This window comes from Toxotes jaculatrix, chromosome 5 (assembly GCF_017976425.1).
Source record: "Toxotes jaculatrix isolate fToxJac2 chromosome 5, fToxJac2.pri, whole genome shotgun sequence".
NCBI classification, from domain to species: domain Eukaryota; kingdom Metazoa; phylum Chordata; class Actinopteri; family Toxotidae; genus Toxotes; species Toxotes jaculatrix.
The window spans coordinates 4,061,689-4,084,012 of record NC_054398.1 but is presented as its reverse complement, the minus strand read 5'-3'; the positions used below and the strand labels follow the sequence as shown (position 1 = coordinate 4,084,012).

Genomic DNA, 22,324 nt, shown 5'->3' with positions numbered 1-22,324 from the left:
ACATGTTTCATAAGTAGAAACTTCTATGTGCAAATATATAATAAAAGTGCCTTCTGTTGTTACTGTACTTTGTCAAGTTATTCATAAAACAATTCATACCAAACCCACACCGTGTACAATATTTACAAAACCATAACCCGACAGTCACAGGTAACGAAGCCCTTCGTTACACAAGTATTTCAAGTTTTCCAGTACTTTGTGTTTCACATCTTTGATTCCAAAATATTAAGCTGAACGCGACATGAAGCTGATTAATAAAGTAAGTTTTTACTTAACTTACTGTGATAGCTGTGTTGATGCTACATGTTTTTTTTTATTTACAATAAACAAAACTCCAGCAGCTCATATATGTTGTATATCATGACTGTAGAAGAAATAAGTGAGCTATGGTAAACCCCAAAGTGAAAACATGTCAGGCAGACACTACCTGCACTGCTAAAAGTTGGAGTTACACTGCTGGTATATAAATATTTCCTCTAGGCCATGCAGACCATAGTGAACTCAACTCGTATCAAACTTGCAAAAACACCAGTAGAAAATTTTCGTCCTTTCATTTTGAGCGAGCAGTGCAAAGAGACAGAGATAAGAAGCGGTGAGTGTTGTAGAGCTCAGTACCTGTAGCGCCCTCAGCTCTTCTTTTAAGTTGTTAATCTCCTTGTCCTTTAACTCAACACTGATCTGGTGTTTCCCCTGAAATGTTATATTTTTACGGTGAGATGAGAGAATTTTCTACTCGGCTAAAAACATGAATTGACTGAAAATGCTCTGAGTATGACGCTGACATTTTTGGAGATGAACTCTTCATACCTTCTCCTCCTCGATGTTTCTGATTTTGGCCTGAAACTTGAGAGAGAGAGGAAAAGAAACTGTTCATTGAGTTTTAATGCATTTTGAAACGTTTTATCTAAATTTAAAATGTAAAACATACCTGTTTCTTCACATTGTTGAGTGACTCTGTGTGCTGATTGGTGACTGTTTCAATTTGACGCTGTAGGGACTCCTGTCACACAGGACAAGACAAAATCTATCAAAACAACTGATGATCTATGAAGAATAATATAATATGTACTATTTGTTAAATAATCTGAAGAATGTGAAAATATAGACACTAAAGACACTGTTGGAAATCCAGCAAGGCCCCAGCCATACCTTCTCCCACTCCAGCTCCTGTTTCTCCAACACCAGTTTACTGATCTGATCCTCAAAGCGTGTCTCTGCATCCTGAACCAGTGAAAGACCTCAGTTACCATTTTACCATCAACAAACCTACTGAAGGCCAATAACAAAATAACAATTTCCAAATACAGACTAGATGGAGACACCTGATAAATAAAATGTCTGGTACAGTGTGATCTTAGCAGGCATGGTGCAAACTGAAAATGCCTTATCTCTTCCTCTCAGTGGGCAGAAAACTCCCTCTTTGCCAAAACTGCAAACTGCTTTAAGTTTCCCTGGTTCATGCCTCCGTATCTTTTGTAGAAACACCCGGAGAAAGAGGAACATTAGAAGGGAGGTGATATTTGTGGAGAGCCATCCCTATCCTCCCTCTTCCCCCAGAGAAGGCAGGTAAAAGTCAATTGCTCTCTATATCCACAGGACTTTTTTATGTGCATGTGGGAGCTGGTTAACTCGCTGAGTTTATTTTATAAGTTCCTATTAAACTATGCTACCAGCGTGGCACTGCACTTAAAAAAAAAAAAAAAAAGGAGTGCACAGGAGATAAAGCTGTTACTTTTCCACTGAGGAATAATTATTGTGTGTGTGTGAGAGCGTACATGTGTTTAAAAAACTCAAGAAAACTTTATTAAGCCTGGTTATCACATAAATAAAAATAGGCAACTGCATATTAACTGAAGGTTGGGAGCATTAAAACCTAATTTGCATTTTACTTTTACGTATTATGTGAAAATTCATGAGTGCTTACATCATATATTTGTCATGGCTTTTCATCTCTTTACTGTTTTACTGCTGTTCTGAATGGATGCTTTTTATGGGGCATTAAAAAAAAAAGAAAGAGAAAAGTATCTGGGCATAAAAATGTGATGGTGTGTTTGATAGTTTATTTGGAAGAAGTTAGAAACAGTTTGTCCTAAAGTTTCCCATCATACATGTTACTGTAACAGGTCACAAAGTTGCCTTCATTTACATCTCACTTAGAATAACTGGTATTTATTTGAATATTGCAAAACGATTCCCGGACCACTCTGGGTTTCGTGTGCACTCATTTCACTTTTAGCAATGTGTCTTCCTGCATGTAGGGTTTTCCCATTTAGGGTTAAGTTTACCAGTGCACCGCGGTATCACCGACTAAAGCGGTGGGCCGTACCATATTAAAAGGAAAAAAAAAAAAAAAGCATTGGAATTTGACCTGCTCAGGAATGTCCGGCACCATCATGACATCCTCTCTCTTCTTAACCTCTCCACCCAGTGAATGACACAACTACAAAGTGCTACTCTGATAACAGCAGTGAGGAGGATCAGACACATATACCATCTTATGTTTGTGTCCCAGTTAACATGGCTATAACAATAAAAACTAAACGGCAACAAACGACCAGCATCCCATTTTTGCTCCTCTAACCTTTAAACACACTCATGATGTGTTGTCAGGTTGAGAGCTCTTGCTGGAGGGCACAAACCGTTATTTATTTTTGTTACTTTTACAAACAAATTTACTTTCTACTTATTGGTCAGAGGCCAAATGGCTTGTGTGTCCCCCCATTTTGACAAAGGCTACATCAAATCCAGCTGGCTCTTGTCCAGATAGCCAAAGGGGGCAGCTGGCTTCCTCTAAGGACACTACCGACTCCCCTACGACTTCTATGAAATTACTCTGCTCTTTAACCAAATGCAGAGCCATTAGTGTCTAAGCTCTACTCAGTAAACACTGATGTGACGCAGAGGAACACAGGAAGTAAGCAATGCTGAAAACAATACTCATATTTTGTCATTTCTTTTAAAACGATCTTCTTTATAGCTCAGTTTCAGTAACTGTATGAACAAATATGAGTAAATACATTATATTTAATTCTTTAGATTGGTGGATCCCAAGCTGGAGTCAAACTTCAATCAGGGGCCACAAAATAAATCTTAGAGGTTGTGAGATGAGAAGCAAGATAGAAAAACTCTAACGCTATATTTCTGCTATTAAAAATGTAGTTAATTTAAATTCTGTTTTCTTGTGAATCATTGGTAAATTTGATCACCTTCAATGTCTAAAAATCATTCATATAAAAGAGGAGAAAATCACAAAGGATTACAATCTACAGGGGGTTGGTGATCACTGCGTTAGCTGGTGACATCAAAAGACCAAGTATTTAAAAAAAAACAGCCAAACACCTGTTATCACATTAGGAGCACCAACATCAGAAACTCTGAACATTGTGCAGTAGGCAGACAGGGTTGTGTTATACCTTCACAACAATAGAGAAGAAAAGAGATTTTTTTTAAAATGCTGTATTAATGTAAACAGCCACACATGGAGAAAAAACGGTTACAGTTGCTACGATACCTTCCGAATATGCAGCTCCTCCACAGCCTCAAGCAGATGGGTTTTAAATTCCAACAACTGCAGTAAGATGGTGCCTCCACTTTCTGTTTGACAGCGGGCGCTGGACAGAGACAGCTCCAGCTCCAACGGAGGTCCTCCTACCTAAATAAGAAAAATGAAAGCTTCGAAATTAGCTTCTCAAATACCTACCAAAGCCAGAAGAAATACATCATTTTTGGCAAGACATGAAAAAAGTTGAGGAGACTGTAAGACAAAGAGCATGTTCTTTACTTCTTGCATGTAATAAGAAAGGGTGAACAGTGTTTATTTACCATATATTTACCATATACCAAGAAACACAAAGAAAATATGATTTGTTTCTCAGAAAAAAACTTTTTAATCTAAACTTAAAATGAATAATCAAATCAGTTGATGAACGTTATTTGCTTTGTCTTCTGATGTCAGATGTCTGATGTCTGATGTAAGTCGTAACTTACAGTGTTGTTGGGGGTGAGTGTCCCAGAGTCTGCACCGAGATCCATCGGGTTGTTTCAGGGCAGGCCAAGGTCTCACCGGGCTTCTGCTGCCTGTTAATCAAGAAAAAAAAACACTTAGCTGAAAAAGGTTAATAGAATAGGCTGTTTAATAAGCAGTAACACTCTGCTTTTCCACTTATACGCTTATAATTACTTCCTCATCTGCAATTTTTACTGCTAAATGATTTTATTAGAAATAATAGGCTGGCACATTAAAGCCTCGTAATGTTTCTCAATCACTACAATCTAACCTGACGGCTTCACAATGACCATTAGGGTTTTTTCTTTCTTTGTTTTACACCACTTCCATTGCAGAGAGAAGATAAAACCTTGATAAGCCATCTAGGTTAAAATGAACCAGCCCATTGACACTAATAGGGGTCAGAGCAATAACACTGAATGGACAAATTGCACTGTCAATGCTTTTTAAATTATCTAGGTTATTTAATTTGACCTGTGGATGGTCCTCTGCAACTGTCTCTGTCCCCTCAACATAACCAAGAAAGTGACTGACGCACACACTGCATTCACGCAAACACACACCAACTGGAAAATATGACTATTTAAGTGGGAGGTCTCCACTAGCCACTGATCTCTTAATAGAACAGACCTTTTTTCTCCCATTTAACCTGCGCCGGTATCAATCATGTTGGAGAATTAAATGATCCCTGCTAGAATTGGCTACTATCATAAAATGACACTGTGACCCCAGGCTGAGGAGGGAGGGGATGTGCGAACGTGTGTTAGTGTGTCAAAGCGATGGTGCACGTGTGTCTTATGTGCACAGCGTGAATGTGTGCGTGGCTGTGAGTGAGGGAGTAAACCACAATGCCTTTATTTGCTTCATCTGTGATTCAGTTGAGCAGGTATTAGCCACTGTCTCTAAGCCATGAAAAGAGAAATTAAATGACCTGCCATCCATTAAATGGGAACGTTTCTATCAAACAACATGACGTCTGTATTACCTTTGGGTGAGTTATGTTAGTAACGGTTTAATGCACTGAGGAAAGAAAGTTGACCCAAGGCACTGAGAGTGTAATACATGTAATCACAGTGCAGCTAACAACAATACAGACCTAAACTACTTTGCTTTTCCTAAAAATGTCCATGACACCGCACACTGGAGTCTTATGATGTTGGTGGGTGTTCGACTATTTATCAGTGAAGACTTACTCACATTCCACTGCCCCATTCACTGATCATATTGCAGCTAAGGGCAAAGTAGAAAGATCTTTATAATTGATAACTTCTTCTTTATGAGGGGTGATGTGTTTTTAATTTTTTTAGAGAAGTTATCTGGAAAGTTAACTGTAAGCTAAAGTTGCTTTAGTCTCCTTTGTGAGTTTAAATTCATCCTCAGAGTTTCCAAACTAACATTACATCGATAACATTGTCCTGCTTTAAATTTTCTGAACATTATGTGCCAACAGTTTTAGCTAATGAACCCAGTTTCCAGTTAGAAATCATTACATTTCAAATAAATCTGATATAGTGTTAGGCTTTTAACTTTGACTTAAATTAAACAAATTATGTACGAAATTCATGAAAAGTTAAATCACAGTCCATTAACACCAGACTTAGTGCAGACCATTGCTAAATAAACTAAAAGCTAAAAGCTAACCTATAAAAGCAATGTTAGCTAGCATGAATGTCCAATTTGATGCCATGAATAAAAAAAAAAAAACAATAATGTAGTTTGTCCATTAATTCTAAGACATGCTGTTTTGAAAATGATAATTTCACTGGAAATCAAACTGTTGCTCATTTTAAGTGAATCAGTCTGGTAAAAATTGCGGTTTGTTGGTAAATATTACCTTTGGTGATTCTCCCTGCGAGCAAGACAAACATGGGTCACCAGCCGAAGTGATGCACAACGGCGCCCTCTGGTGTCCAAGGCCCTCAGGGGATCAGAGGAAGACTGACACTGAGCACATTTGATGGACAGATGGAAATGAACATTGTGCAAAAACACAAAGTACAAATTATGTGGTTAAAATAGTCAATACACAGAGGACACCAATCAATACTATAATTGATCTAAATCTTTTATCATTTATTGTGCTAAGAACCAAAGAAACGAGGCACTGTGCAGACTCAATTGACAGAGGTGTGAATATGTTGAAATATAGTGATAACAAAAAAAAAAAAAACTATCGTTTATTCTCATCCTTTGACATATATGCCCGCTGCATCCCTTCTAACAGCAATGCTCCCATCTGTGAGTCTTAGAAAACACAAAATTTTCCTTTGGAGATCAATGTCAGATCTATGTCCCTTTCTTTAGCATGTGTTTCAGCCTGTTTGCTACTCTCAAGTCAAGTCAACACCGTGGGACTTAACAGTAAAAGGTGAGAAGCAGAATTAAACTCCAGTGTCAGAGAAGTGAGTTCTGTCTGATTTAGTGATTGGTGCCATCTAGCGGTGTAAATTGAAAATGGCACATACACCAAGGAGGGAGTTGTAGGTTTCAGCAGTGAGGATCACTTCCGCGTTCAAAAAGCTTCAGTCCCTCGGCTGCCGCTGGGGGCTGGCTCCAGAAGTGAGCAATTCTCCATTGACCCCCATGTTAAAATAACCAACTTTACAGCCTAAAAAAAAACACATTTACAGCCTGGTACATTTTTTGTTTTTGGTCTCTATTGATAGTGTCCACCTCCGTGAACACTGTGTTTTATATAAATTAGGGCATGATTACGCTGAGTGACAGCTCCATAGACAGGCACTAGCCTAGCATCGGCTGGGCTAGGCGGCTACATCCAGAGGCCTCCAGCGGTTGACAGGGGCTGCAGTGTCCGTGTTTGTTTGCCAATTTTCGGATAGGTTTTTGTGACAATATGGCTTGTTGTAGTGTAGACTGTACTAACCGACCGTTGAAGGAGTCTGTGTTACAGTTTTTTCGGTAAGTAAATTTCTCACTATTTTACCTGGATGTTTGCACTAATTAGCATGTATTAGCATATTTTGCCGCTGGCTTATGACTTAATTGCCGATTTATGGTCGCTGCTGATACAGATAGAGGACCGGAGCAGCTAATGTTAGGAACGCTGTTGCGGTGTGTTCCGTGCTCTCAGAGTCCGTTTATTGCGGGAACACTAGGCTACAATTTTATTTCGTCTCATTTTTCTGTTTAAAAAGTCCGACATTGCCTGGACAGAGCAGCTCCGCCAGTAAGCGGCTGATGTTGTTTGTGTGCTGCTGTAACTGTAAGTGGATAGTGGATGGAGGCAGCGGTGAAAGCCGGTAAATATTAAATATTGCTCCGAGCTAAGTGGGCGGGATCGCGGCCGGCTGACCCGTAGAGTAACCGGCTCTTCGCCAAATATGGAAAGTACACTCCCACTAAAATCCAAGATGGCGCAGCCCATGGTTTGGTCACAAAACCGACTCCCCGAAACCAGTAGGTGACGTCACGGGTGTTACGTCCATGTCTATGATATATACTAATGGAACGTGGACGTGGTTTGTGCTTGTCCACCCTTTTGTTTTGTTTTTGTTTTAGAGAAGTGCTTCCCTGACTGATTTCCCATTACTGGGCCAACATGGCTTCAATAAAGGAAAGAGCTGCGGCGTTGAACCTTGCAGAGAAACTATGTGCGCGTCCTCAAGGTGAGTTAATTAAAGACGCGTTTCAGCAAGGTGCTGTGATTTGTGCAGCTCGTGGAGGCCTGCTCGTGCATCTGAAAATGTTTCACGATGAGCAAAAAACAAACAAACGCACAAATATATTTTTTAAAGTCAAATTGTCTTGTATCATTTATGTGTACTCCAGCTCTGCACAGGTCGCCTGTAAAATAAGAAGACAGTGACTGAGTGTGTTTTCCTTGGCTCGTGTTTCTCTGTGACTGTCTCTTAGCTCGTGGAGTGGTCAGTAAGCCTCTGCAGTCTTGCCCCCTGTGGAGTGGCCTTATCTCCCACCTCAGGTCATCTGTGACGGTGAAGCGCAGACGAGTAAACCTCAAGTCTCACAGTGACTGTTTCCTGGGCTCAGAGGCTGTTGATGTGCTGACAGAATATATTAACCATGTCAAAGGCTTAGAGGGTGTGTGTGTGTCAAACAATGAATTTTATTAATGGAAGAATTCTGTGGTATTTCCTCAACTTTTATATCAAATAATTGGGTCATCTGGGGATTTTACAAGGCCCAAATCATCCTCTCATTGTTCTCTCTTTTTATTTATGACACCAAAGACATTCAGCATGTTGCCATTCAGACCTTATGTTTGATTAAAACTGAAGGTACCAACGTGACACGGGACAAAGTGGTGTGTGTGTGCCAGGCTCTGTTGGACTGCGATGTGTTTGAGGCAGTGGAAACCAAAGTGTTTGGGAAAGACAAGAAGCAGGATGACTTTCAGGACAGCAAGAGCGCTCTTTACAGGTTAGACACACACACACACACACTTTGTAGCTGTCATCCATATGGGCAGTGAATGTGTTAACACAGTAGACTTCTATCTGCCTTTTAAATGTTGCACACAGGTTTGGAAATGCTCACATGCCTTCGGTTGATGAGCTGGAGAGAGGTTTGCCTGTGAATGGGATCCAGAAACTCTTCTGCAGTGCTCCCTCAGACAGGTTTTTTTTCATGTGTAATGGTTTTCAATACATTGAGGCTCACAAAATGTTATGAAATGCCTGTCAATATAATGCATTCTATAATCCAGCAACACTATGTCAAAACTAAATACTGTTACTGCAGAGAGACAGGGTTTTTGGTAGACTTACTGTGTTAGATACTTTGAACCATGTATATCTACACAGCTTCATGAACTGTAAACTAAAGAAGAACAGTTCATGAAGCTGTGTATATCTACACAGCTTCATGAACTGTTCTTCTTTAGTTTAGGTGCCACATATTCCATCAAAAAGTACATAGATAACATCACATAGTTTATATGTAATTTGGAAGTGTTTCTTACAATCTGCAAATTGGGATTGATTGGATTGAATGAGCTTTCAAATTATCCTTTCCAAAAGTCTTATGGTTGACTTCAGTGAAGGTGCGTGAAGAGTAGTGTACTTGCAAAATTGTGTGTAAGAACACTCTGTGGTATAATGTTGTTAAATGTGTAATTCTGTAAAACCAGTGTTGCCATGACACAGTCCTGTTCCCTGATTTGCAACATTGCCCGCAATGGTCTAATTTAAACAGAGATATTAAAAGGAAAGCTGCCACTATAAATGATATAGATCACTACAAGTCAAATCTTTATCAGTTCAGTATCGTACAGTCTAACCTCTACTAGAAGGCTCAAAATGCTTCCCAGCATGAGCTCTCTGCTGTCTATGTTTTGCTCCTCAGGCAGGAAGAGCAGACATGTCCCACTGCGTCTCATGTTCACATGACCACGCCTGTCAAATTCACTCAGACATCCACAAAAACAAACCAGCTGGACACTCATGTCACTGCCAGCCTGTCACTGGAGGCTGTGGTGGACAATCTGAGTCTGAGTCCCAGCAGAGTGCAGACTGACTCTGTGTTACCACAATCAGGTTGGTCATTTATGGCATCACATGTGATTCATCACCTTGTGCCATTTTTTTCCTCCTTAAAGCACGGTGGAGATTTTGGTGTAGATGGGGGCAGATTTGTTTTATTGATGTAGCAAATAAAAGTATGTTTTTTTCTGTTTTACACAAAGGGTCATGAGGGGTGAACCTGTCCCTTCATGCACTGGGAATGTGTCTTAATGCCTGAAAGTTCCTTTGAGTTGCTGAGTCTGACTGATATAGTGACTAAATACATTTCATAAAAATTGCAGCAGGTGTCCAACAGGTGAAGTGTTAGTGTAAACTGTTAAACATTAACAAAGGGACGAGACGAAGAGAAAATAATGTGTTCATGTTTTTGTCTCCTGGATTAGAAGAACATACAGTCATACAGTGTTTTTTTTTTTTTAATTTTTGGTCTCACTCCTCTCCGCAGTGGTAGATGAGGTGTGGCAAGAGCAGACCCTGCTCAGGCTGCTAAACCTGGTGGAGCTCCCCCTCCTGGAAGGGGTGCTTCAATGCAGCCAGACCCCATCGTCTCCACCTCCATCACACCTGCTGGCTCACAGTAACACAGACCTGATCTTCAGCAGCAACCACCTGGACCGACAGATCCTCAAGGCCTTCAGGGAGACTCAGTATGTTTGGCAACAGTTTTGACTGTTGAATGAATGTTACTAAGCATGTATCAGTGGTTAAAGGTTCAAAACTGAGGCAGTGTATGGCAGCTTGTACCTGTACCTGCCATCTCCTACTGTTACTCTCAGGAAGAAAGTGAATAAGCATCCTCATCTCCCAGAATGTTTAACTAACTAAATGTCTTTTTGAGCAGCACCAGGTGGAAATTATCCTTATCACTAATTTGACAGCAGTATAGTGTATTTATTTGAATCTAATGACATTTTTCCTTGTACACGTTCAGGGAGGATGAATGGCTCTGTGCAGCTCTGGACTGCCTGGACTTCCTCTCTGATCAGCCTGTGGTGGAGCTGAGCAGGGAGCTGCCACTCTGTTTCCCTCAAGATCAGGAGAACTCTGACCAAGACCCAGCTGGTAGCAGCACCCTAGACAGAGGCAGATGTTTGGATGGGTGTCGGTGTAGGGCATCACTCATTCCTGTTTGAGTCAGGATTTTATTCTGTGTGACTGTATTTTTGTTTATTCAGCTTCAGGGGGTTGTTTTCTTTTCTTAAGCTGACTACATGCAGTATTCTTTTTTAAATTTATTTGCCGTATGTAATGCACTGGCTCTAATGCAGTCTCTGATTCCTGTACTCACACCAGGCTACAACAGTGATGAGCCTCATCTCTCCCAAAGTGGTTTGGCCCAGTGTAAGCTGCTGCTGTACAGGACCCTGGTGAAACACTACAGCCACACAGACAGACCTCCACTGCTGCCGCAGCGCATGACTGACATCTACACAGCCATCACCGACCTGCTGGGTAAGAACTAGGTTTGTGGCTTTGTCACGACAAAAGCGGATTTTGTCACTTATTTAGATTCACATCGTTCGACTGGAAGTGAACCAGGGGTCCAGGTTAAGTTTCACTTATATTTGTCTCTCTCTCTCTCTCTTGCCTTCCCAGTGAATGGTAAGTTGGATAAGGCTCTTGAAGCTCTGCAGCTGTGCTTGAAGTTGCTGCCACCCAGCTGCAGAGACGAGCTGTGCAGGCTGCTTACATTCATGTCTCTGGCAGCTGATCCACAAGGCATAAAACTGGATAAGGAGGTGAGAGCTGCTGACTAAATCTTACATTGGATATTAAAAGAGGAAGAGCTTCTGGACACTGGAAGTCATCAGTGCGATGCGGTCCCTTGAGAAGCAGCATGTAAAAGTGAACTTCACCTCCACAGCTGCCTGTTTTCTTTTTGTTTCTGTTGAACCTTTAGATGGAAAACAGATTAGCAGTGAAGAGGTCTTTCTCCAGAGCGATCGTCCACAGCAAAGCTCTTTCAAAGGAGAAAGAGGACCTGATTGTGGTCTTCATGCTCAGCAACATAAAGGAAATCTTCAAGGTGAAGGAACAGTGTCAGAATACACTGTTTGGTGCTTGTTCGAGCTTTGACATTCAGTTGTGATGTAACTCAGTGTTTCGTAAACAAATTGCTCAAACTGATTTGCCAAACATAGTTTAAAAATTGCTGTCACAGCATGAATAAGGGCTTTGGGGAAAAGGATAAATGGGAGTTTGAATGGAAAAGCCTGCCAATTCTTCAAACGTAATTTCATCGACAAACCATTTTCTGCCATTAAATCATTTGGCACAAAGATGTTTTTCTCTTTGCTCCAGATACCAGGGGCTCTGCACAAAGGAGTGAGTGACAAGCTGGCCAGCCTTGTACAGGGGAAGCAGCCTGACTTGACTGGTAAACGACTATAATAATAATGACTTGTAGTGAGTGGTAGTAATGAGCAGTAATCCAGCACACAGCAGTGTCCAACACAATACACATTGATAATCGATCAAAACATCATTCTCCATAAAATTTGAGAGTGTTAAAAGTCAGTTTATGTTGTTGCATAGTACTTTAGGAATCTTACCATCACGCTGGGTTGTAGCTGTTGCTGTTGTAACAGCTGCAAATTTCATTCCATGAGAAATATGGTATCTATTTAGGAAACAAAAATACTTTTCACCCTATCACAGTAAGCTCTAATTCACACCAACATGACACTTTTTATAGCCTGGAACAGCTCAGAGATAAAAATAAAAATTTCACATCTGTGCTTGAGGTTTTGGATCCACTCAGCCATCGAGGATTTCACCGATCATTATGGCTTTTTGTGTCCGTGTTGCATTTATAGATGTGTATTATTTAAATTTAAATACCATGCAATACCACCATGTGTCTAGTAACAGATGTCACAATTTAAAAAAAAGCAAAAAGAAAACCAATATAATTTGTTTCTATCATGATTTATTGCTTAATACTACACTGTTTCCAAAAGTCTGGAATTACTGAAGGAGAAGAGCCCAAATTTCTTCAACATGTGAAATTTTTCTTTGTACAGTGTCTTTTGTTGTTGAACATTTTTGTGAAGCAGGGGGATCCTTAAAAGCATCTCCTGTAAGATGTTGTCACTTTTGCCTGAAGTGAAAAGTTACGATCAGTTCTTGTTCACTGCCAGCTGAAAGGAGAGTCAGTATTGGACTGATGTTCATCAGGTGGCCAGAGACACATTAATTGTAATGTTGTTCTGTACTTCTGGATTTGTATTTGTGACGTGACAATATATGTGTAAGTACAATATGTACTCAGTTGCTGCTTCTTTAAAGTGTGAATGGAAATATGTGTATGGCATCTTAACATGTTATCCTGAGTTCCCTCCATGTTAATCCTGTCTTTTTCTCTGTTGTCTTTCTGCCATTCAGGCTCTACTTTATGTCAGCAGGTTTCCAGCAAGACTTACGCTGACTCTACCAAGAAGACCACCAACCAGGAACTGTGGGCTCTGCTAAACAGCATCCACATGGACACAAAGGTCTCAGCCAAGGAGAGAAAGCGCCTACTCAGACAGTTTTACCTAGCCCACCCAGAGATATTTAACCAGTACTTTGGTGACTCTGCTGTTAGTGTGCTTTAAATTAATGATATTACACATAGCCTGTGTCTCTGATATCATCATGTCAGTTTCACCATTAGCTTCAGAGGAGTTCTTTTACATTGTTGGTCAGTTAGACTGACTGACTTAAAAGAAGACATCAAATCTTAGATACATGTAAAGATGCATAAGGGAAAGATTGACATAATTGCACTTGTGTGTGTGTATTTTCTTTGTTATTGAACAAAATAAATAAACAGTTGAAATATTCTTGGCTGTGTTTCTCCTAAATAGAAATATAGAACATAAATATCCTTGTGGTTAAGCTTGAACATGTATTTTTTTTTATGGAAATAAGGGTTAAAGTAAAACAAATGGAATAGAATAGAAGGGAGGAAAGAGGTAATTCTAACTTCAGTTCAGAAGTTGCTGACCAAAAAGTGAAGTTGTCTCATAGCGCCACCACGCGGTCAGTTGACGTAGTTTTTGTTGCCCCAGTAGTGTGAGACTTTGTGACCCAGTGAGTAGTGAATATGGGGGGATAGTCTTTGAACATTCACATCAATTACCAAAGGTTTTCTAGCACCTTCCAGTCTGGCCTCGGACCCCAAGAAAAATGTGTTTGTGTGTGTGCGCGCGCGGGAGGGGGCTCGACTGTTACGTCACGTTAACCCCACCCAAAACAGGAAGAGTGTCTTGGTTAGCAGCGACCCTTCAGACGAGGGCTGCGACGGTAAATTAGCTCGAGTTTTTCCGGGATGAAACGATGCCCTCCCTCTGCTGAAGACGGTGTCTGGCAGCGATGAGCTTGTGAATAAATTTGCCACAGTGATAACTTCGCCGTGACTGGGTTATGAGCGAGCAGCTGTGTCACCAGGCTGTGTTATTGTTGTTGACAGGCGTGCTCACGCAGACCAAAGCTAACGCTTGATAAGCTGAGCTCCACGGCTCACCCTCCTCTTTCCTCGGGGCTGCCGGCTTACAAGGTTAGTAACGTTGCCGCAGATGAGGCTGTGAGGACCGTCACAGTACCATGAGGCTTTGTTGTGTTTACCTCTGTCGTGTTCTCCGCCTCAGGCTTAGCATCGCACTGACACACTGACTCCTCTCCCCCCTCCTCTACCTGTCTAGGTGATGTCGTCATCTGTAAATAACAACAACAAACCCGCATCTCTCCCTCTGTTTGGACTGTAAACATGAAATCCCACCACATTACAAACACTGTTCACTAATGTAGAAGTACTCCATGCCTAGCTAGAATAAATCCCAGTCACAGCTGTTACATACCATTTCACTGTGCTCATCAAACCTTGGACAGACTTTCAACAATTAAAAGTGTTTGAAGTACCTGCAGATTTCAGTGTTAACCGGTCTTGTGTTATCCTGCAGACTCTAGCATGCCAAAGGAGGCAGATCACCTTGAGGGTGGTGGAGACAAGGAGTCGAAGGAGGAGAGGGCGCAGGATGCTTCCGAGGAGACAGCGAGCTCTAGGGTCCGGGCAAATACTCCGAGCCCACACAGAGGGAACACCCCACAAGGTGAGGAACGGGCTTTAACTAACAGTATAGTAAGTAAAAAACATGCATGCATCCAACCGTGCGCACAGAGAGATGACTGAGGGTCTCCAGTTTGACTAACCTACATGTCTTTAGAGGTGGGAATAGAAGGCACAGCTCCCCACTGGTGTGACCTTTTAAGCCTTTGCTGAACTGTGTTATTGAAGGTTGGACTCTTATAAACCTGTGAGTGTGTGAGCATTAGCTGCGAGATAAACAGAGAACACCTGCATACAGTTGTATGCGAAGGTTTGTGACGTGAAAAGTAACTATAACCCTTGCAGCAGACGCTTATTGAAAATGAGTTACTCTTTAGCTGATGTCAATTCCACATCTGATAAATTCTCTCAATTCTTTTTTCTCTTCAAAATCAACAAAATGCGTGATTTGTTGTGCCCAAACCTTTTCATAAAACTGTATGTGAAAATATCTCCTCAAAGAGAAACATCCTGGGTTAACATCATAGAGCTTAAGTTTCACAGCTGTTGTTCATACTGTATTTTAGACCTGGACTTGCTGTGCACAGCTGTCAAGTCCTTGGCTTCAGTTGGGATCCAGTCTGCTCCTTATCACATACTGCAACTTGCCAGCTCAGTTCCCCTGTCTCTCTTTAGCAGTTCTTTATTAACGCAAATATGGACTTAGAGATGGGAACACAAACAATCGTTCTTTTGTTCAGATGAGAAGAAACATGAATGTTCTAGGAAGGGAAAATACCAGCTTCACAAACACGTTCCTTCAGGGGTTTGGCAAATAAATTCTTCCTGTCTGCAGAGCTTGCCTTTCTCAACTCTTCAATAACACAGCTCCTCTAATTCTCATCTTATCATCACTCTCTAAAATGTCCAACTCTGGCCTGACAGCTAATAAGAACAGGTATGGTTTTGTGGCAACGTGTACAAATAAAGACAACGTGGTTTGCAATAATTTCTATCAGTGACCGTGATTTTCAGAGTGGTCACTCAGTTGTTATACCAGGACACACCACATTAATGGACTTCAGACTTCAGGGTGCTTGGCTTGTAACATGTCAGACACGGCCCTCACCCTCTGACAAATAACTCCCTGTCCATGAGGTCTAGAATATTTGGAGCAGTGCAACTGAGAGTAGACATTCTTTTTGTACAGTCATCTCTAATTACATCCAAATGAGATGTTTAGCGCAGGAATATTTTTCAGTCCACTTTGACTTTTATTGTGTTTTCCCAACTTTTTCTGCTTGGCAGATGAAGACATTACAAGTGTGTGTGGGAAAGTGTGACTTCTTGTTCATGCTCAGAGATATAAATTGGACGATACTTGAGAATAGAGGCTTTGCTTTGAGGCAGGTGTGCTGAACAGAGTGCTTTGTGGATACCCTGACAGCAGGATGACTAGAGGGGATTAACACATCCTCTGTTTGGTATGTGAGTGCTTGCACTACATTCACGCTAAATCCACTTGGAAGTAAAGAAAATAATGTACTCAGATTGTTTTTTAATCCAGTTTGTTGGCGGGGCAACAGTTTCTGCTTTCTAGCTTTTGGAGTTAAGTGCAAACTGATGTCTGTAATTTTGATGGAATAAAAAAAGGTTTTAAAGATGGATTTTTCCCTCTCTCACAGCCAGTCCCCCCAGATTTGTCTCTGTGGAGGAGCTGATGGAGACGGCTGAAAGAGTCACCAACATGGCTTTGGCTCATGAAATAATGGTCAACCAGGCTTTTCAAGTCAAACCTGCGGAGCTTCCTGAGGGAAGGTGAGAATCTGATCTGACAGTACTGTTACTGTCACTTGAGTCCTTATGTTTGAGTGAGTTCTTTGCTCCTGTAACAGTAACAGTGCTTCCTCTGCCCCTGTACAGTTTGGAACGCAGAGTGAAGGAGATTATGCACAAAGCATTCTGGGATTGTTTGGAAACACAGTTGAAGGAGGAACCGCCATCTTACGGACACGCCATCAAACTGCTCGCTGAGATCAAAGAGGTGGGGTGCGGTTCCTTTTATTTAGGAAACGATCTGATCTTGATGACCTTCCAGAGTGTTGCAACCTTCACTCTTCAAATATGATCCTGTAGAAGTCTGTACTTTTAAAAAGGTCACAGAAGCAGGACTTTACCCAACTTGGACATTTGATATGATATGATATCCATCCCTCCCTACTTTTACTCATTCTGTCTCCAATCTGTCTCTGCTTATCCAGACACTACTGTCTTTCTTGCTCCTGGGCCATGGTCCCCAGCGCTCCCGTATCGAGGAGGTTCTGGACCTGCCTCTAATCCAGCAGCAGGCTGAGAATGGAACTCTCGACATCGGTCGTCTTTCCCAGTTCATCGTTGGGATGATGGGCTCGCTGTGCGCCCCCTGCAGAGACGAGGACATCAATAAGCTAAAGGAGATCACAGATATTGTGCCTCTTCTGAAGTAAGCCAAGAGGCAAGAGAGGAGCTATTATTAGCTCTACATGTTCCAGGCCTTATTTTATTTTTAGAGTGTGTAATTTCATTCCAGTCCATTACAGAGCAGAAATCAGATTGTTCTGGAGTGACGTTAACTGACATTGATGTTGATAAGAGACAAACTAGCTGGTCCCCAGTTTTAATACAGGTTTAATGAGAGTAAACTACAGTAAAAGTAGAACTGCGACTCAGTGGGACCTTACTAAGTGTCGTATTTGTGTTTTCCCAGTTTCTTTATTTTTCTGTTTTTCCCCCTCTAAGGGCTATATTCTCAGTTCTGGACCTGATGAAGGTGGACATGGCTAACTTTGCTCTGAGCAGCATCAGGCCTCATCTGATGCAGCAGTCTGTGGAGTATGAGAGGAACAAATTCCAGGAGTTTCTGGAGAAACAACCAAGTAAGGAGGCTTTCATCGACTAAATTAGCCATCCATTGTTTATTTATGTGCTTGCATCTAATGTAAAGCAAAGATAACAGTCAGTCCTGTGTATGTCTGCATTGTAAGAACTTCCTCTATCCATTTGTGCTACTCCCCCCTTAAATGCTGCACTTTGAAATCTGAATCACAAACTCTGCTCTGATCAACCCCATTTTCTATTCTTTTGATTAATTGTTTAAATGGTTTATCAATAAATAAAAAAAGCTAAACATTGTTGGTTCCAGCATCTGAAATATGAGGAATTACTGCTTACTCACTGTAAATTTAATATCGTTGGGCTGGTTGTGGGTTGGTATCTTTGATAGCTTGAACACAAATAACCAAGCAGAACACATCCTAACCTTTGGCTTTGGGTGAATTTCACCATTTTCTGACATTTGAAAGACAAAGCAATCAATTGATCAGAAAAATAACTGAAATTATTAAAAGACAGCGAACGTAATTGTTGCAGCAACTGATATACAGTACAATCTGGTTTATTTAAAAATCTATACAGCAATTTTAACATGCTGAGTAATAAAGAAAACAACACAAATGCACTGTAAGTAGTGATGAGTAATGACACACAGTAAAATGATCCTTTGTTCTTTAGATGCCTTAGACTACACTGAGAAGTGGCTTGAGGATACGGTGAAATGCCTGAGAGAGGCTGAGGTGGATGGTTCCAGTGCTGCCTCATGTGAGCCTCCATCACTCCTCCCGCTTAATGTCCATAACCATGCCTATTTACGCCTGCTGAAGTGGGACCACGCCTCAGACCCCTTCCCAGAGGTACACTCCCTCAATCCTGAAGCCTATCACTGGGTCTCTCTCTCAGTTATTTATCTTGTTCTCCACTGATTTTTTCCTCTCATCTCTTGTGTTTGTATCTGCCTCTGTAAAACGAATCCCTCGTCTCCTCCTCCCTGTAGACGGTGTTGATGGATCAGGTTCGGTTCCAGGAGATGCAGCAGGAGGCTGATCGGTTAGTTCTGCTCTCCTCTGTTCTCCTCATCGTCTACACTACAACAGGGGAGGCCATCTCGGGCCTGCCGGGGCTGATGGACACTCTTAAAAACACTGTCAACGCCATGCTTGCGGACATGTACACACCGTGAGTACACACTCACTCCTGTTGTAAACAATCGCACATACTGTATGTTTAATAACACCGGACACCTTTGCTGGTTGTGAGGGTTACCTTACCCATTTGTGTTGCTACACTTACATAACTTCCTCTTGCCTGTCCTAAGGTCTTTCAGTGCACAGGAGGCCTTAGCGACCATCGGAGAGAAACTGTGTGTCGAGCTAAGTCAGTGTCTGAGCCAACACGGCTACTCTCCATTCTCTGCTGAACGAAAGAGCATTTTAAAGGGACAAATCTCTGCCACCGTCCGTCCAGACAACACAGTCCGCAAGCTGATGGGTAAAATCACTGACACCTATGATGGCTTAGGGTTAGGAGCACAGCCAACAGCATGTGGTTGACTGTGGGGTTTATGTACAGATTTTTTTTGGCAATGACAGAGAATTCCTCTCCTCTCCTCTCCTGTCAGACTCTAGGGTTCAGACCTACCTCCTGGCTTCCCTGGAGTCCAGTCAACATAAGACCCCTCCTCCGCTCCCAGGAGGTCTGGCTCCAGTCAGCAGGGAGCTGAAGGAGCTCGCTGTTCACTTCAGTCGGCTCGTCAACTTCAACAAGCTGGTCTTCTCCCCCTTCTACCAAAAAATTCTCCAGAAAATACTGACAGCAGGAGAGAGTCCCGGCACGGAGATGTAAACACTGCAGCGTGGAATAAGAGTGATGTGGAAAGTGGTCTGTAGTTTTGCAATGTACCCTCACTAGTAACATTTAAGATTTAGAGAAAAGAGTTGAGGATGCTCATCTGTCATCAGCAGAGAAAAGCCACCTTCCTAGAGCGTGCACCTCAAACCGACATAATAAAAAAAAACAAAACACTGGCTGTCATCTCAGTTGCATTAACTCACAGTGTTGCTTATTTGATAAATCTCAGGCCTCGTAACTGTGACCTCGCAATAGTTATCTTGCATAAACTTATTTTCAGTATTGTTAGTGGGGTTGGGTATCATCCAGCAGTTTGATACCCGTGCCAATTCAATACCTATGTTTTAGTACAAATGCTAAAACAAGACTTAGTATTATGGTTACCATCATTTGCAGTATAGTATAAACATATTTCTTTCTACAAAAAAACTACGGCTAAGTACAGTATATAACTAACAAAAGAACGAAGTAAATTCTAAGATATCTAAATAAAGATTAAGTCTACCAGACAGGGATGGAGGCCATCTTATATCAAGTGTCTCGGGAAATCAGTCCTCACTGGTCAACAATTTTCAGAGCAAAGCGTATTTATTTTGCTTTTGGGCCTAGAAGTGTTTTATCAACCTTCCTAACCCAGGAAAAAGCCCCTATCTCTGCCCATATTTAGGAGAGTCACAGAGGTGTCCCAACCTGTCAGGAGTTACCAGGAGATGGCGTTCAGGCAGAGACATGCAGGTACATTCCATAAAGGATCTCTCCTCTGTGGAATGTACCTACATGTCTCTGAAACGTTTGATGACAGTGAGCTTGTTAAAAGAATATTTCGACATTTCGGGGAAAATGTTTATTAGCTTCCAAACTGAGAATTAGATGAGAACATAAGTACCACTTTCATGTCTGTCTGGAAAATAAATAGCCATAGCCAGCAGTGGATTTGCTTAGCGTAGTGTAAACTCTGCGAACAGGAAGACAACAAGCTTCGTTCTGTCAAAAGGTTAAAAATCAAACCACAAGCAAATCTAAGGCTAATTAACACATTAGATATGAATGTTGTAATCTTCTCTGTCCCCGCACAAATTTACAACCAGGTACTTTGGCAGTAATAAAGCTTAGCTTTGATTGCTCAGCAGCATCTCAGATACAATAATGTTCCTCACCGCTCAGAGTGAAGCATTGGAAAAACCAGCTGCATTCGTGAAAATGAGTGGTTTAATTACTTATTATGTCTTTGGAAGGATCATGGTATTTGAGAGTTGTGTTCAGAGAGAGTTCAGAGATTAAAGTCGTTTCCTAGGTTAAGAACATTCTTTTCTTATGAAGAAAGTAGGACCAGACAGACACTGCTCATTAAATTTTTGACCGAGACTGATTCCCTACAGTTGGACATTTGATAAATACAAATTCTCTCCGAGCATTCAATAACAGCTTTCAGTAGATGACAATTTTCAGACTCTATGCTATTGACAGAGTTTAATGGATGCTCAGAAAGGATAGGTAGTTATATAGCACATACAGGTTAAAAAGAACAAACAAGACAACAGATGACTGCATGCTGGCTTTTATTCTACAACTGTAGGGAAATACTTTGACAGTGGATACAAAGACTCTTTACGCCGTTTATTTTTCTTTTTTTTTTTCAGGTTTTAAATCAAATAATTCTTATTCGGGCTTATCAGACTAACAGAGCTCCGCATCTTTCACAAAACAACTAGTTATCTCTACATTTCCGTGAATGTATTGATAAGTGAGTTAAAGAGGTGGTGGCATGCCAATATTTTTATTATTTATTTATTTTTAAAATCTTTGGACAGGATCAGGTTAGCTGTTTGGCCATGTCCCGCCTTTATACTAAGCAAAGCTAACTGACTCCTGACTGTCGCTTCGTTCGTTGTGTACAGACAATGGAACTGATCTTCTCGTCTAGTTCTTGGAAAGAAAGCAAATAAGTACATTTCCCAAAATTTTAACCATTTATTTAACAGACCGTAGCTTAAAACCCCGGTGGCCTTAAACATGGATGTTGAAAGTCTCTCTGAGGGCCTGAGTATTTGTACTGACTCATAAGTGATTAAAAGATTTGCAGTGCAGCAGAGACCATGACCAGTGTCTAAATGTTATCATTGAATTCATAAAAAGTCGGTCTAAAAATGAGTAGTGCAGTCCATAATTTGTGAATCACCACTGCAGTGTATCTTCAGCTTTTTAAACTCTGCCACACAAAAATAAGAACATAACGGGTGTGTGGACTTTTTATATCCACTGTATGTACACAAATAAGATACTTTCAGATGAACGTGACCAGACCAGAATAAGTTGTGCTGATGGGACACCAGACTGGTGTTATGGACCAACTTGAACTGTTTAATTGTAACTTAGTTTTTTAAATTAAGTTAACTTATTTATAACACTCCCGATGGTTTATAAGTTTATAAGATGTTTAGAACATTTACTTTTGACGAACATTTTGCTTTTGGGTCTGACATTTCTAATGCAGATTTTACACACTTGCCACAGGACGGTTACAGCGGCTGTAACATTTCCTGACCCCTCCAGGCATAAAGACATCGCTTGTTCCCCAAATGAATAACACATGTTCATTGACAACACATCAACTCCACTGATATTTGCCTTTGAATGTTCATCCAACATGCCAATAAAGCATTGTTTGTCCCAAACAGCTGAGTCAATTTTTACCTGCTACATCTTAAAGCAAGACTTTGTCCCAGAGAGAAAACCATTTAAAACCATGTGAAACTAGGTAATACGATTCTTCATCACCTTTTTATTGAAATAAACGTCTAGATAATTTTACGATTGCGACCTTGTAGGCTTATAAAGTAACCACTTCAGATAGAAAATAATTTAGTGCTGACCTAACTATCAGTGTAACATTGAGTGTTACATAAAAATGACTAAAAGGACCAGTCACTATAATTTCATTTAAGCTGTCAGTGTGGAATACACATATGGGAAGACAGGTGGAGCCATAACTTCAGTTAACAATCCGATGCAATTGGGAGCTGTATTAATGACATAATAGAAACACAATGTTAAGCACACTTGTGA

The 22,324-nt window shown here is 41.0% G+C and overlaps 2 protein-coding genes and 1 long non-coding RNA gene across 6 annotated transcripts; 2 read left to right on the top strand and 1 right to left on the bottom strand.

Annotated features, from left to right (window-relative positions):
* Positions 1–622: 622 nt before the first annotated feature.
* On the bottom strand, positions 623–1,233 carry LOC121181695. Its single transcript, XR_005894065.1, has 4 exons — positions 1,150–1,233; positions 929–1,000; positions 808–843; positions 623–690 (listed from the first exon to the last, which is right to left on the bottom strand). It is a non-coding gene; the product is annotated as an uncharacterized LOC121181695 (long non-coding RNA).
* A 4,376-nt stretch (positions 1,234–5,609) lies between these two features.
* On the top strand, positions 5,610–13,249 carry LOC121181669 (DEP domain-containing protein 7-like). 4 transcript variants are annotated; one of them, XM_041037710.1, is made up of 13 exons: positions 5,610–6,374; positions 7,526–7,632; positions 7,880–8,065; positions 8,215–8,404; positions 8,506–8,601; positions 9,329–9,519; positions 9,953–10,154; positions 10,439–10,614; positions 10,801–10,959; positions 11,104–11,246; positions 11,408–11,533; positions 11,809–11,884; positions 12,892–13,249. In XM_041037710.1, the coding sequence occupies exons 2-13, from the start codon at positions 7,566–7,568 to the stop codon at positions 13,101–13,103; spliced, it is 1,824 nt and encodes a 607-aa protein (XP_040893644.1). In that variant the 5' UTR covers positions 5,610–6,374; positions 7,526–7,565; the 3' UTR covers positions 13,104–13,249. The 4 variants fall into 4 exon arrangements, with proteins under 4 accessions (XP_040893644.1, XP_040893647.1, XP_040893646.1 ...); XM_041037713.1 differs by lacking the exon at positions 5,610–6,374 and having other exon boundaries at positions 7,421–7,632; positions 8,263–8,404; positions 10,439–10,569; XM_041037712.1 differs by lacking the exon at positions 5,610–6,374 and having other exon boundaries at positions 7,421–7,632; positions 8,263–8,404.
* A 516-nt stretch (positions 13,250–13,765) lies between these two features.
* On the top strand, positions 13,766–21,927 carry tcp11l1 (t-complex 11, testis-specific-like 1). The gene is made up of 10 exons (XM_041037723.1): positions 13,766–14,047; positions 14,451–14,600; positions 16,222–16,354; positions 16,460–16,580; positions 16,798–17,018; positions 17,315–17,451; positions 18,086–18,264; positions 18,405–18,586; positions 18,726–18,898; positions 19,029–21,927. Exons 2-10 carry the CDS (start codon positions 14,459–14,461, stop codon positions 19,250–19,252), a joined length of 1,512 nt encoding a protein of 503 aa, XP_040893657.1. The 5' UTR covers positions 13,766–14,047; positions 14,451–14,458; the 3' UTR covers positions 19,253–21,927.
* The last annotated feature ends 397 nt before the right edge of the window (positions 21,928–22,324 follow it).

What these genes read in the sequence shown, in the direction of transcription:
- LOC121181669 (XM_041037710.1), top strand. Translation starts at nt 7,566, where the DNA reads ATGGCTTCAATAAAGGAAAGAGCTGCGGCGTTGAACCTTGCAGAGAAA. An exon ending in CCATGTCAAAGGCTTAGAGG is followed by an intron (nt 8,066 to 8,214) that starts GTGTGTGTGTGT and finishes ATGACACCAAAG; the next exon opens with ACATTCAGCATGTTGCCATT. An exon ending in AGCAAGAGCGCTCTTTACAG is followed by an intron (nt 8,405 to 8,505) that starts GTTAGACACACA and finishes TGTTGCACACAG; the next exon opens with GTTTGGAAATGCTCACATGC.
- tcp11l1 (XM_041037723.1), top strand. Translation starts at nt 14,459, where the DNA reads ATGCCAAAGGAGGCAGATCACCTTGAGGGTGGTGGAGACAAGGAGTCG. An exon ending in GCGGAGCTTCCTGAGGGAAG is followed by an intron (nt 16,355 to 16,459) that starts GTGAGAATCTGA and finishes GCCCCTGTACAG; the next exon opens with TTTGGAACGCAGAGTGAAGG. An exon ending in GTTTCTGGAGAAACAACCAA is followed by an intron (nt 17,452 to 18,085) that starts GTAAGGAGGCTT and finishes TTTGTTCTTTAG; the next exon opens with ATGCCTTAGACTACACTGAG.